Below are 12975 nucleotides of genomic sequence, written 5' to 3'. Positions count from 1 at the left end.
TCTACCCTCACTTCACCTGGTCTAACCTATTCATGACAGGATATACCCAGCCCTACCCAGCCTCTACCCTCACTTCACCTGGTCTAACCTATTCATGACAGGATATACCCAGCCCTGCCCAGCCTCTACCATCACTTCACCTGGTCTAACCTATTCATGACAGGATATACCCAGCCCTGCCCAGCCTCTACCCTCACTACACCTGGTCTAACCTATTCATGACAGGATATACCCAGCCCTGCCCAGCCTCTACCCTCACTCCACCTGGTCTAACCTATTCATGACAGGATATACCCAGCCCTGCCCAGCCTCTACCATCACTTCACCTGGTCTAACCTATTCATGACAGGATATACCCAGCCCAGCCTCTACCCTCGCTTCACCTGGTCTAATCTATTCATGACAGGATATACCCAGCCCTGCCCAGCCTCTACCCTCGCTTCACCTGGTCTAACCTATTCATGACAGGATATACCCAGCCCAGCCTCTACCCTCGCTTCACCTGGTCTAACCTATTCATGACAGGATATACCCAGCCCAGCCTCTACCCTCGCTTCACCTGGTCTAACCTATTCATGACAGGATATACCCAGCCCAGCCTCTACCCTCGCTTCACCTGGTCTAACCTATTCATGACAGGATATACCCAGCCCTTCCCAGCCTCTACCCTCGCTTCACCTGGTCTAACCTATTCATGACAGGATATACCCAGCCCTGCCCAGCCTCTACCCTCACTTCACCTGGTCTAATCTATTCATGACAGGATATACCCAGCCCTGCCCAGCCTCTACCCTCACTACACCTGGTCTAACCTATTCATGACAGGATATACCCAGCCCTGCCCAGCCTCTACCCTCGCTTCACCTGGTCTAACCTATTCATGACAGGATATACCCAGCCCTGCCCAGCCTCTACCCTCGCTTCACCTGGTCTAACCTATTCATGACAGGATATACCCAGCCCTGCCCAGCCTCTACCCTCGCTTCACCTGGTCTAACCTATTCATGACAGGATATACCCAGCCCAGCCTCTACCCTCACTTCACCTGGTCTAACCTATTCATGACAGGATATACCCTGCCCGGCCTCTACCCTCACTTCACCTGGTCTAACCTATTCATGACAGGATATACCCAGCCCTGCCCAGCCTCTACCCTCGCTTCACCTGGTCTAACCTATTCATGACAGGATATACCCAGCCCAGCCTCTACCCTCACTTCACCTGGTCTAACCTATTCATGACAGGATATACCCAGCCCTGCCCAGCCTCTACCCTCGCTTCACCTGGTCTAATCTATTCATGACAGGATATACCCAGCCCTGCCCAGCCTCTACCCTCACTTCACCTGGTCTAACCTATTCATGACAGGATATACCCAGCCCTGCCCAGCCTCTACCCTCGCTTCACCTGGTCTAACCTATTCATGACAGGATATACCCAGCCCTGCCCAGCCTCTACCCTCGCTTCACCTGGTCTAACCTATTCATGACAGGATATACCCAGCCCAGCCTCTACCCTCACTTCACCTGGTCTAATCTATTCATGACAGGATATACCCAGCCCTGCCCAGCCTCTACCATCACTTCACCTGGTCTAACCTATTCATGACAGGATATACCCAGCCCTGCCCAGCCTCTACCCTTACTTCACCTGGTCTAACCTATTCATGACAGGATATACCCAGCCCTGCCCAGCCTCTACCCTGACTTCACCTGGTCTAACCTATTCATGACAGGATATACCCAGCCCTGCCCAGCCTCTACCCTCACTTCCCCTGGTCTAACCTATTCATGACAGGATATACCCAGCCCTGCCCAGCCTCTACCATCACTTCACCTGGTCTAACCTATTCATGACAGGATATACCCAGCCCTGCCCAGCCTCTACCCTGACTTCACCTGGTCTAACCTATTCATGACAGGATATACCCAGCCCTGCCCAGCCTCTACCCTCACTTCACCTGGTCTAATCTACTCATGACAGGATATACCCAGCCCTGCCCAGCCTCTACCATCACTTCACCTGGTCTAACCTATTCATGACAGGATATACCCAGCCCTGCCCAGCCTCTACCCTCACTTCACCTGGTCTAACCTATTCATGACAGGATATACCCAGCCCTGCCCAGCCTCTACCCTCACTTCACCTGGTCTAACCTATTCATGACAGGATATACCCAGCCCTGCCCAGCCTCTACCCTCACTTCACCTGGTCTAACCTATTCATGACAGGATATACCCAGCCCTGCCCAGCCTCTACCATCACTTCACCTGGTCTAACCTATTCATGACAGGATATACCCAGCCCTGCCCAGCCTCTACCCTCACTTCACCTGGTCTAACCTATTCATGACAGGATATACCCTGCCCGGCCTCTACCCTCGCTTCACCTGGTCTAACCTATTCATGACAGGATATACCCAGCCCTGCCCAGCCTCTACCCTCACTTCACCTGGTCTAACCTATTCATGACAGGATATACCCAGCCCTGCCCAGCCTCTACCCTCGCTTCACCTGGTCTAATCTATTCATGACAGGATATACCCAGCCCTGCCCAGCCTCTACCATCACTTCACCTGGTCTAACCTATTCATGACAGGATATACCCAGCCCTGCCCAGCCTCTACCCTCACTACACCTGGTCTAACCTATTCATGACAGGATATACCCAGCCCTGCCCAGCCTCTACCATCACTTCACCTGGTCTAACCTATTCATGACAGGATATACCCAGCCCTGCCCAGCCTCTACCCTCACTTCACCTGGTCTAACCTATTCATGACAGGATATACCCAGCCCTGCCCAGCCTCTACCCTCACTACACCTGGTCTAACCTATTCATGACAGGATATACCCAGCCCTGCCCAGCCTCTACCATCACTTCACCTGGTCTAACCTATTCATGACAGGATATACCCAGCCCTGCCCAGCCTCTACCCTCACTTCACCTGGTCTAACCTATTCATGACAGGATATACCCAGCCCTGCCCAGCCTCTACCCTGACTTCACCTGGTCTAACCTATTCATGACAGGATATACCCAGCCCTGCCCAGCCTCTACCATCACTTCACCTGGTCTAATCTATTCATGACAGGATATACCCAGCCCTGCCCAGCCTCTACCATCACTTCACCTGGTCTAACCTATTCATGACAGGATATACCCAGCCCAGCCTCTACCCTCACTTCACCTGGTCTAACCTATTCATGACAGGATATACCCAGCCCTGCCCGGCCTCTACCCTCACTACACCTGGTCTAACCTATTCATGACAGGTCTGGGAAAATAACAGGAGAAATGTGATGACTAAAACACCAGAGAACTGGGGAGAAAATAGGAGTCAACGGCATAAACTGACTGACATACAATGAGTGTACAAAACATTAAGAGCACCTTCCTAATATTGACTTGCACCCTTTTTGTCCTCAGAACAGCCTCAATTCGTCAGGGTATGGACTCTACAAGGTGTTGAAAGCGTTCCACAGGGATGCTGGCCCATGTTGACTCCAATGCTTCCCACAGTTGTCAAGTCAGCTGGATGTCCTTTGGGTGGGTAACCATTCTTGATACACACGGGAAACTGTTGAGCGTGAAAAACCCAGCAGCGTTGCAGTTCTTGACACAACGGTGTGCCCGGCACCTACTACCATACCTCCTACCATACCTCCTACCATACCCTGTTCAAAGACACATGTTTCTTGCCCACTCACCCTCTGAATGTCCCACATATACAATCCATGTCTCAATTGTCTCAAGTCTTAAAAATCCTTCTTTAACCTGTCTCCTTCCCTGATTGAAATGGATTAAACAAGTGACATCAATAAGGGATAATAGCTTTCACCTGGTCAGTCTAGGGGCGGCAGGTAGCCTAGTGGTTAGAGTGTAGGGGCGGCAGGTAGCCTAGTGGTTAGAGCGTTGGACTAGTAACCGAAAGGTTGCAAGATCGAATCCCCAAGCTGACATGGTAAAAATCTGTCGTTCTGCCCCTGAAGAAGGCAGTTCCTAGGCCGTCATTGAAAATAAGAATTTGTTCTTATTTCTTTATATGTAAATAAATTAAATGTAAACACACATTGAAATGAATTTCAAACCCATTGAAGTGAATGTAATGTATTTCAACACAGGGTATTACATCTGCCAAACTAATCAATCACTCACCACCAGCATTTACTACAGGACGGAGTTCACCTCTCCGTATTTCACAGCTGTGTTGTGATTGGATACGTTTTGCAGTTCTGGGCTCTCATTGGATCATTTTGCCAGTTGTGGGCTTTCATCTCACCCTGTGTCGCTTGTTCTCATTGAGTTATTTGTTGTAAATTGTCGCCAGCTGTTACTGTGTCAGACTGTCCTGATAGGTCTCTGTTCTGTCTGTCACTCTGTCAGACTGTCCTAGCAGGTCTCTGTTCTGTCTGTCACTGTGTCAGACTGTCCTAGCAGGTCTCTGTTCTGTCTGTCACTGTGTCAGACTGTCCTAGCAGGTCTCTGTTCTGTCTGTCACTGTGTCAGACTGTCCTAGCAGGTCTCTGTTCTGTCTGTCACTGTGTCAGACTGTCCTATTAGGTCTCTGTTCTGTCTGTCACTGTGTCAGACTGTCCTAGCAGGTCTCTGTTCTGTCTGTCACTGTGTCAGACTGTCCTAGCAGGTCTCTGTTCTGTCTGTCACTGTGTCAGACTGCCCTAGCAGGTCTCTGTTCTGTCTGTCACTGTGTCAGACTGTTCTAGCAGGTCTCTGTTCTGTCTGTCACTGTGTCAGACTGTCCTAGCAGGTCTCTGTTCCGTCTGTCACTGTGTCAGACTGTCCTAGCAGGTCTCTGTTTTGTCTGTCACTGTGTCAGACTGTCCTAGCAGGTCTCTGTTCTGTCTGTCACTCTGTCAGACTGTCCTAGCAGGTCTCTGTTCTGTCTGTCACTGTGTCAGACTGTCCTAGCAGGTCTCTGTTCTGTCTGTCACTGTGTCAGACTGTCCTAGCAGGTCTCTGTTCTGTCTGTCACTGTGTCAGACTGTCCTAGCAGGTCTCTGTTCTGTCTGTCACTGTGTCAGACTGTCCTATTAGGTCTCTGTTCTGTCTGTCACTCTGTCAGACTGTCCTAGCAGGTCTCTGTTCTGTCTGTCACTGTGTCAGACTGTCCTAGCAGGTCTCTGTTCTGTCTGTCACTGTGTCAGACTGTCCTAGCAGGTCTCTGTTCTGTCTGTCACTGTGTCTGACTGTCCTAGCAGGTCTCTGTTCTGACTGTCCTAGCAGGTCTCTGTTCTGACTGTCCTAGCAGGTCTCTGTTCTGACTGTCCTAGGAGATCTCTGTTCTGTCTGTCCTAGGAGGTCTCTGTTCTGTCTGTCCTAGGAGGTCTCTGTTCTGACTGTCCTAGCAGGTCTCTGTTCTGACTGTCCTAGCAGGTCTCTGTTCTGACTGTCCTAGCATGTCTCTGTTCTGACTGTCCTAGGAGGTCTCTGTTCTGACTGTCCTAGCAGGTCTCTGTTCTGACTGTCCTAGCAGGTTTCTGTTCTGACTGTCCTAGCAGGTCTCTGTTCTGACTGTCCTAGCAGGTCTCTGTTCTGACTGTCCTAGCAGGTCTCTGTTCTGACTGTCCTAGCAGGTCTCTGTTCTGACTGTCCTAGCAGGTCTCTGTTCTGACTGTCCTAGCAGGTCTCTGTTCTGACTGTCCTAGCAGGTCTCTGTTCTGACTGTCCTAGCAGGTCTCTGTTCTGACTGTCCTAGCAGGACTCTGTTCTGACTGTCTTAGCAGGTCTCTGTTCTGACTGTCCTAGCAGGACTCTGTTCTGACTGTCCTAGCACGGCTCCACACCATTCTGGGAGTACTGTTCTGTCTGTAAAGTCAAATCCCCTGGTTTCTCGTTTTATGTGTTCTATTGTAAACAATGAGATGCTTTTGGAATAAAAGTCTAAAGCAAAACATTCCAGTTAGCTACAGCTGCACTCTGTACCGCTGTGTGACTCTGTACCGCTGTGTGACTCTGTACCGCTGTGTGACTCTGTACCGCTGTGTGACTCTGTACCGCTGTGTATGTGACTCTGTACCGCTGTGTATGTGACTCTGTACCGCTGTGTGACTCTGTACCGCTGTGTGACTCTGTACCGCTGTGTGACTCTGTACCGCTGTGTGACTCTGTACCGCTGTGTGTGACTCTGTACCGCTGTGTGACTCTGTACCGCTGTGTGACTCTGTACCGCTGTGTGACTCTGTACCGCTGTGTGACTCTGTACCGCTGTGTGACTCTGTACCGCTGTGTGTGACTCTACCGCTGTGTGACTCTGTACCGCTGTGTGACTCTGTACCGCTGTGTATGTGACTCTGTACCGCTATGTGACTCTGTACCGCTGTGTGTGTGACTCTGTACCGCTATGTGTGACTCTGTACCGCTGTGTGACTCTGTACCTCTGTGTGACTATGTACCGCTGTGTGACTCTGTACCACCGCTGTGTGACTCTGTACCGCTGTGTGACTCTGTACCGCTGTGTGTGACTCTGTACCGCTGTGTGACTCTGTACCGCTGTGTGACTCTGTACCGCTGTGTGACTCTGTACCGCTGTGTGTGACTCTGTACCGCTGTGTGAATCTGTACCGCTGTGTGACTCTGTACCGCTGTGTGACTCTGTACCGCTGTGTGACTCTGTACCGCTGTGTGACTCTGTACCGCTGTGTGACTCTGTACCGCTGTGTGACTCTGTACCGCTGTGTGACTCTGTACCGCTGTATGGCTCTGTACCGCTGTGTGACTCTGTACCGCTGTGTGACTCTGTACCGCTGTGTGACTCTGTACCGCTGTGTGTGAATCTGTACCGCTGTGTGTGAATCTGTACCGCTCTGTGTGAATCTGTACCGCTGTGTGTGACTCTGTGGGATCAGAACATGGTACGAAACTGTCCATTACAAATATCAGAACGTGTGTGTGTGTGTGTGTGTGTCTGTGTGTGTGTGTGTGTGTGTGTTAGGGAGTAACAGGGGGAGTGTCTGTCCGGGAGGAGAGGAGGGTGGGGGTATATGACATGATATCTGTTCTGCACTGGGCCACTTTCCAGAGTATGTGAAGGGTGGGGGAGGAGGCGGGACGAGGAGGGAGGGAGGAGAGACGCTCAACAAGGGGGGAGGGAGGCATTGAGAGGGACTTTCCCTAAACAGACCTGACCCCCAGCCACTGAGAACACCGTCTGCAGAGAGAGGAGACCAAACTACTGAGCTCTACCTCAGAGATATACAGGAGAGACCAGAACTAAAGACTCAGTACTAGACCCAGGACCCAACACCTAGGTCCCTGGACTCTTTAACTAGGCCCAGGACTCTTTAACTAAGCCCAGGACTCCAACCCAAACCCAACATCCAAACCCAGGACTAGACCCAGACATCCAACCCCAGAACCAGGGAGAAACCAGGGTACGCTGACCCATAAAGGATCTAGGAGCAGGTTCTGTTACACAGGAACTCCCTTTACCCAGCCATGCCTGCCTCTGGAGGGACAGAGTGAGTACTACAACAGTGTTATAACTAGCTTAACTAAATCACCAGGGTAACAGAGTACTACAACAGTGTTATAACTATCTTAACTAAATCACCAGGGTAACAGAGTACTACAACAGTGTTATAACTATCTTAACTAAATCACCAGGGTAACAGAGTACTACAACAGTGTTATAACTAGCTTAACTAAATCACCAGGGTAACAGAGTACTACAACAGTGTTATAACTAGCTTAACTAAATCACCAGGGTAACAGAGTACTACAACAGTGTTATAACTAGCTTAACTAAATCACCAGGGTAACAGAGTACTACAACAGTGTTATAACTAGCTTAACTAAATCACCAGGGTAACAGAGTACTACAACAGTGTTATAACTAGCTTAACTAAATCACCAGGGTAACAGAGTACTACAACAGTGTTATAACTAGCTTAACTAAATCACCAGGGTAACAGAGTACTACAACAGTGTTATAACTAGCTTAACTAAATCACCAGGGTAACAGAGTACTACAACAGTGTTATAACTAGCTTAACTAAATCACCAGGGTAACAGAGTACTACAACAGTGTTATAACTAGCTTAACTAAATCACCAGGGTAACAGAGTACTATAACAGTGTTATAACTAGCTTAACTAAATCACCAGGGTAACCGAGTGAGTACTACAACAGTGTTATAACTAGCTTAACTAAATCACCAGGGTAACAGAGTACTACAACAGTGTTATAACTAGCTTAACTAAATCACCAGGGTAACAGAGTGAGTACTACAACAGTGTTATAACTAGCTGAACTAAATCACCAGGGTAACAGAGTACTACAACAGTGTTATAACTAGCTTAACTAAATCACCAGGGTAACAGAGTACTACAACAGTGTTATAACTAGCTTAACTAAATCACCAGGGTAACAGAGTACTACAACAGTGTTATAACTATCTTAACTAAATCACCAGGGTAACAGAGTACTACAACAGTGTTATAACTAGCTTAACTAAATCACCAGGGTAACAGAGTACTACAACAGTGTTATAACTAGCTTAACTAAATCACCAGGGTAACAGAGTACTACAACAGTGTTATAACTAGGTTAACTAAATCACCAGGGTAACAGAGTACTACAACAGTGTTATAACTAGCTTAACTAAATCACCAGGGTAACAGAGTGAGTACTACAACAGTGTTATAACTAGCTGAACTAAATCACCAGGGTAACAGAGTACTACAACAGTGTTATAACTATCTTAACTAAATCACCAGGGTAACAGAGTACTACAACAGTGTTATAACTAGCTTAACTAAATCACCAGGGTAACAGAGTGAGTACTACAACAGTGTTATAACTAGCTTAACTAAATCACCAGGGTAACAGAGTGAGTACTACAACAGTGTTATAACTAGCTTAACTAAATCACCAGGGTAACAGAGTACTACAACAGTGTTATAACTAGCTTAACTAAATCACCAGGGTAACAGAGTACTACAACAGTGTTATAACTAGCTTAACTAAATCACCAGGGTAACAGAGTACTACAACAGTGTTATAACTAGCTTAACTAAATCACCAGGGTAACAGAGTACTATAACAGTGTTATAACTAGCTTAACTAAATCACCAGGGTAACAGAGTACTACAACAGTGTTATAACTAGCTTAACTAAATCACCAGGGTAACAGAGTACTAGAACAGTGTTATAACTAGCTTAACTAAATCACCAGGGTAACAGTGTTATAACTAGCTTAACTAAATCACCAGGGTAACAGTGTTATAACTAGCTTAACTAAATCACCAGGGTAACAGTGTTATAACTAGCTTAACTAAATCACCAGGGTAACATTCATTAGGCATCAAACGGACTGGGACTACCTGAACTTGGCCAATAAGAAACACTCATATTTGTTTTTCATTTCAAAATGTTTTGCTAAGTTGTGCACTAATGACTATGACCCACGTTTCCATTCTGCACTTTGTCTTATTATATCCATGAAGCAATAAGGGCTGAGATGAGGCCAGGAGAGGTCTGTCCTCTACTCTTTGTAAACAGAGCTGTAGACAGGGCTAAATTCAGATCATCGTCACATGGAGAAACAAGAGCTATGTGGGACACGTGTGTGTGTGTGTGTATGTGTGTGTGTGTGTGTGTGTGTGTGTGTGTGTGTCTGTGTGTGTGTGTGTGTGTGTGTGTGTGTGTGTGTGTGTGTGTGTGTGTGTGTGTGTGTGTGTGTGTGTGTGTGTGTGTGTGTGTGTGTGTGTGTGTGTGTGTGTGTGTGTGTGTGTGTGTGTGTGTGTGATTCTCTGTGGGTGTGTGATTTTGTGTGTCTCTGTGGGTGTGTGATTTTGTGTGTCTCTGTGGGTGTGTGATTCTGTGTGTCTCTGTGGGTGTGTGATTCTGTGTGTCTCTGTGGGTGTGTGATTCTGTGTGTGTGTGTGTGTGATTCTGTGTGTCTCTGTGGGTGTGTGATTCTGTGTGTCTCTGTGTGTGTGTGATTCTGTGTGTGTGTGTGTCTAACTGCATCTGTGTTGGCAGTGCTAAGGGGGAGGATTTCTCCACTGCTATCCTGAAGCAGAAACACAGACCCAACAGACTGGTGGTGGATGAAGCCCACAATGAAGACAACAGCATCGTCAGCCTCTCACAGGTGTGTGTGTGTTGCCAGTCTCAGGTGTGTGTGTTGCCAGTCTCATCTCAGGTGTGTGTGTTGCCAGTCTCAGGTGTGTGTGTTGCCAGTCTCAGGTGTGTGAGTGGCCAGTCTCAGGTGTGTGAGTTGCCAGTCTCAGGTGTGTGTGTTGAAAGCTGAAATATCTTGAGTCAATAAGTATTTTACCACTTTGTTATGGCAAGGAGCCTAAATAAGTTCAGGAGTAAAAATGTGCTTAACAAGTCACATAATAAGTTACATGGCCTTAACATGATTTTTGAATGAATACCTCATCTCTGTACCCCACACATACTATTATCTGTAAGGTCCCTCAGTCCAGCAGTGATTTTCAAACACAGAATCAACCACAAAGACCAGGGAGGTTTTCCAATGATTTGCAAAGAAGAACACATATTGGTCGATGGGTAAGCATTTCAAAAAGCCAACATTGAAAGTGCCTTTGAGCATGGTGAAGTTATTAATTACACTTTGGATGGTGTATCAATACAGCCAGTTACTACAAAGATGCAGGAATCCTTCCTAACTCAGTTGCCGGAGAGGAAGGAAACCGCTCAGGGTTTTTCACCATGAGGCCAATGGTGACTTTAAAACAGTTACAGAGTTTAATGGCTGTGATAGGAGAAAACTGAGGATGGATCAACAACATTTTAGTTATTCCACAATACTAATATAATTGACAGAGTCAAAAGAAGGAAGCCTGTACAGAATAAAAAGATTCCAAAACATGCATTCTGTTTGCAACAAAGCACTGAAGTAACACTGCAAAATATGTGGCAAAGCAATTCAATTTTTGTCCTGAATACAAAGTGTTATGTTACACAACACATTACTGAGTACCACTCTCCATATTTTCAAGCATAGTGGTGGCTGCATCATGTTATGGGTATGCTTGTAATCATTAATGACTGGGGAATTTTTTAAGATAAAAAAGAAATGGAATTGAGCAAAGCACAGGCAAAATCCTAGAGGAAAACCTGATTCAGCCTGCTTTCTACCAGACACTGGGACATTAATTAACCTTTCTGCAGGACAATAACCTAAAAAACTAGGCCAAATCTACACTGGAGTTGCTTACCAAAAGTGGCAGAGTTACAATTTTGATTTAAATATCATTGAAAATATATGGCAAGACCTGAAAATGGTTTTGGTTTTGGTCTAGCAATGATCAACAACCAATTTGACAGATCTTGAAGAATTTTGAAAAGAATAATGTGTAAATGTTGCACAATCCAGGTGTGCAAAGCTCTTAGAGACTTACCCAGAAATACTCACAGCTGTACTCGCTGCCAAAGGTGCTTCTACAAACTATTAGATAATCAGAAAATTAGATATTTCTGTATTTGATTTTCAATAAATTTGCAAACATTTCACTTTTTTATTTATTTTTGTCATAATGGGGTATTGTGTGTAGATGGGTGAGAAAAAAAGCAATTGAATCCATTTTGAATTCAGGCTGCAACACAACAAAGTGTGGAATGAGTCAAGGCACTGTACCTCCAGTCTCCAGTGTGTGTATTACTTCCTGTACCTCCAGTCTCCAGCGTGTGTATTACTTCCTGTACCTCCAGTCTCCAGCGTGTGTATTACTTCCTGTACCTCCAGTCTCCAGCGTGTGTATTACTTCCTGTACCTCCAGTCTCCAGTGTGTGTATTTCTTCAGTCTCCAGCGTGTGTATTACTTCCTGTACCTCCAGTCTCCAGCGTGTGTATTACTTCCTGTACCTCCAGTCTCCAGTGTGTGTATTACTTCCTGTACCTCCAGTCTCCAGCGTGTGTATTACTTCCTGTACCTCCAGTCTCCAGCGTGTGTATTACTTCCTGTACCTCCAGTCTCCAGTGTGTGTATTACTTCCTGTACCTCCAGTCTCCAGCGTGTGTATTACTTCCTGTACCTCCAGTCTGCAGCGTGTGTATTACTTCCTGTACCTCCAGTCTCCAGCGTGTGTATTACTTCCTGTACCTTCAGTCTCCAGCGTGTGTATTACTTGCTGTACCTCCAGTCTCCAGCGTGTGTATTACTTCCTGTACCTCCAGTCTCCAGCGTGTGTATTACTTCCTGTACCTCCAGTCTCCAGCGTGTGTATTACTTCCTGTACCTCCAGTCTCCAGCGGGTGTATTACTTCCTGTACCTCCAGTCTCCAGCGGGTGTATTACTTCCTGTACCTCCAGTCTCCAGCGTGTGTATTACTTCCTGTACCTCCAGTCTCCAGCGTGTGTATTACTTCCTGTACCTCCAGTCTCCAGCGTGTGTATTACTTCCTGTACCTCCAGTCTCCAGCGTGTGTATTACTTCCTGTACCTCCAGTCTCCAGCGTGTGTATTACTTCCTGTACCTCCAGTCTCCAGCGTGTGTATTACTTCCTGTACCTCCAGTCTCCAGCGTGTGTATTACTTCCTGTACCTCCAGTCTCCAGTGTGTGTATTACTTCCTGTACCTCCAGTCTCCAGCGTGTGTATTACTTCCTGTACCTCCAGTCTCCAGCGTGTGTATTACTTCCTGTACCTCCAGTCTCCAGTGTGTGTATTTCTTCAGTCTCCAGCGTGTGTATTACTTCCTGTACCTCCAGTCTCCAGCGTGTGTATTACTTCCTGTACCTCCAGTCTCCAGCGTGTGTATTACTTCCTGTACCTCCAGTCTCCAGCGTGTGTATTACTTCCTGTACCTCCAGTCTCCAGCGTGTATATTACTTCCTGTACCTCCAGTCTCCAGCGTGTGTATTACTTCCTGTACCTCCAGTCTCCAGCGTGTGTATTACTTCCTGTACCTCCAGTCTCCAGCGTGTGTATTACTTCCTGTACCTCCAGTCTCCAGCGTGTGTATTACTTCCTGTACCTCCAG

General features: G+C 47.0%; 1 protein-coding gene and 1 long non-coding RNA gene across 2 annotated transcripts in view; both read left to right on the top strand.

Annotated features, from left to right (window-relative positions):
• The first annotated feature begins 1245 nt into the window (after positions 1–1245).
• LOC139568245 (uncharacterized) lies at positions 1246–5912 on the top strand. The gene is made up of 2 exons (XR_011673550.1): positions 1246–3863; positions 3896–5912. It is a non-coding gene; the product is annotated as an uncharacterized lncRNA (long non-coding RNA).
• A 1220-nt stretch (positions 5913–7132) lies between these two features.
• The window catches only part of LOC139568244 (transitional endoplasmic reticulum ATPase-like), a 35945-nt gene continuing 30102 nt past the window's right edge, over positions 7133–12975 (top strand). Inside the window, exons 1-2 of the mRNA XM_071389998.1 lie at positions 7133–7478; positions 10003–10114. Coding sequence (XP_071246099.1) covers positions 7456–7478; positions 10003–10114 — 135 coding nt within the window. The 5' untranslated portion in view covers positions 7133–7455. The remainder of the gene's footprint in view (positions 7479–10002; positions 10115–12975) is intronic.

This window comes from Salvelinus alpinus, chromosome 2, assembly GCF_045679555.1.
Source record: "Salvelinus alpinus chromosome 2, SLU_Salpinus.1, whole genome shotgun sequence".
NCBI classification, from domain to species: domain Eukaryota; kingdom Metazoa; phylum Chordata; class Actinopteri; order Salmoniformes; family Salmonidae; genus Salvelinus; species Salvelinus alpinus.
This window is presented reverse-complemented; position numbering and strand designations above follow the sequence as displayed.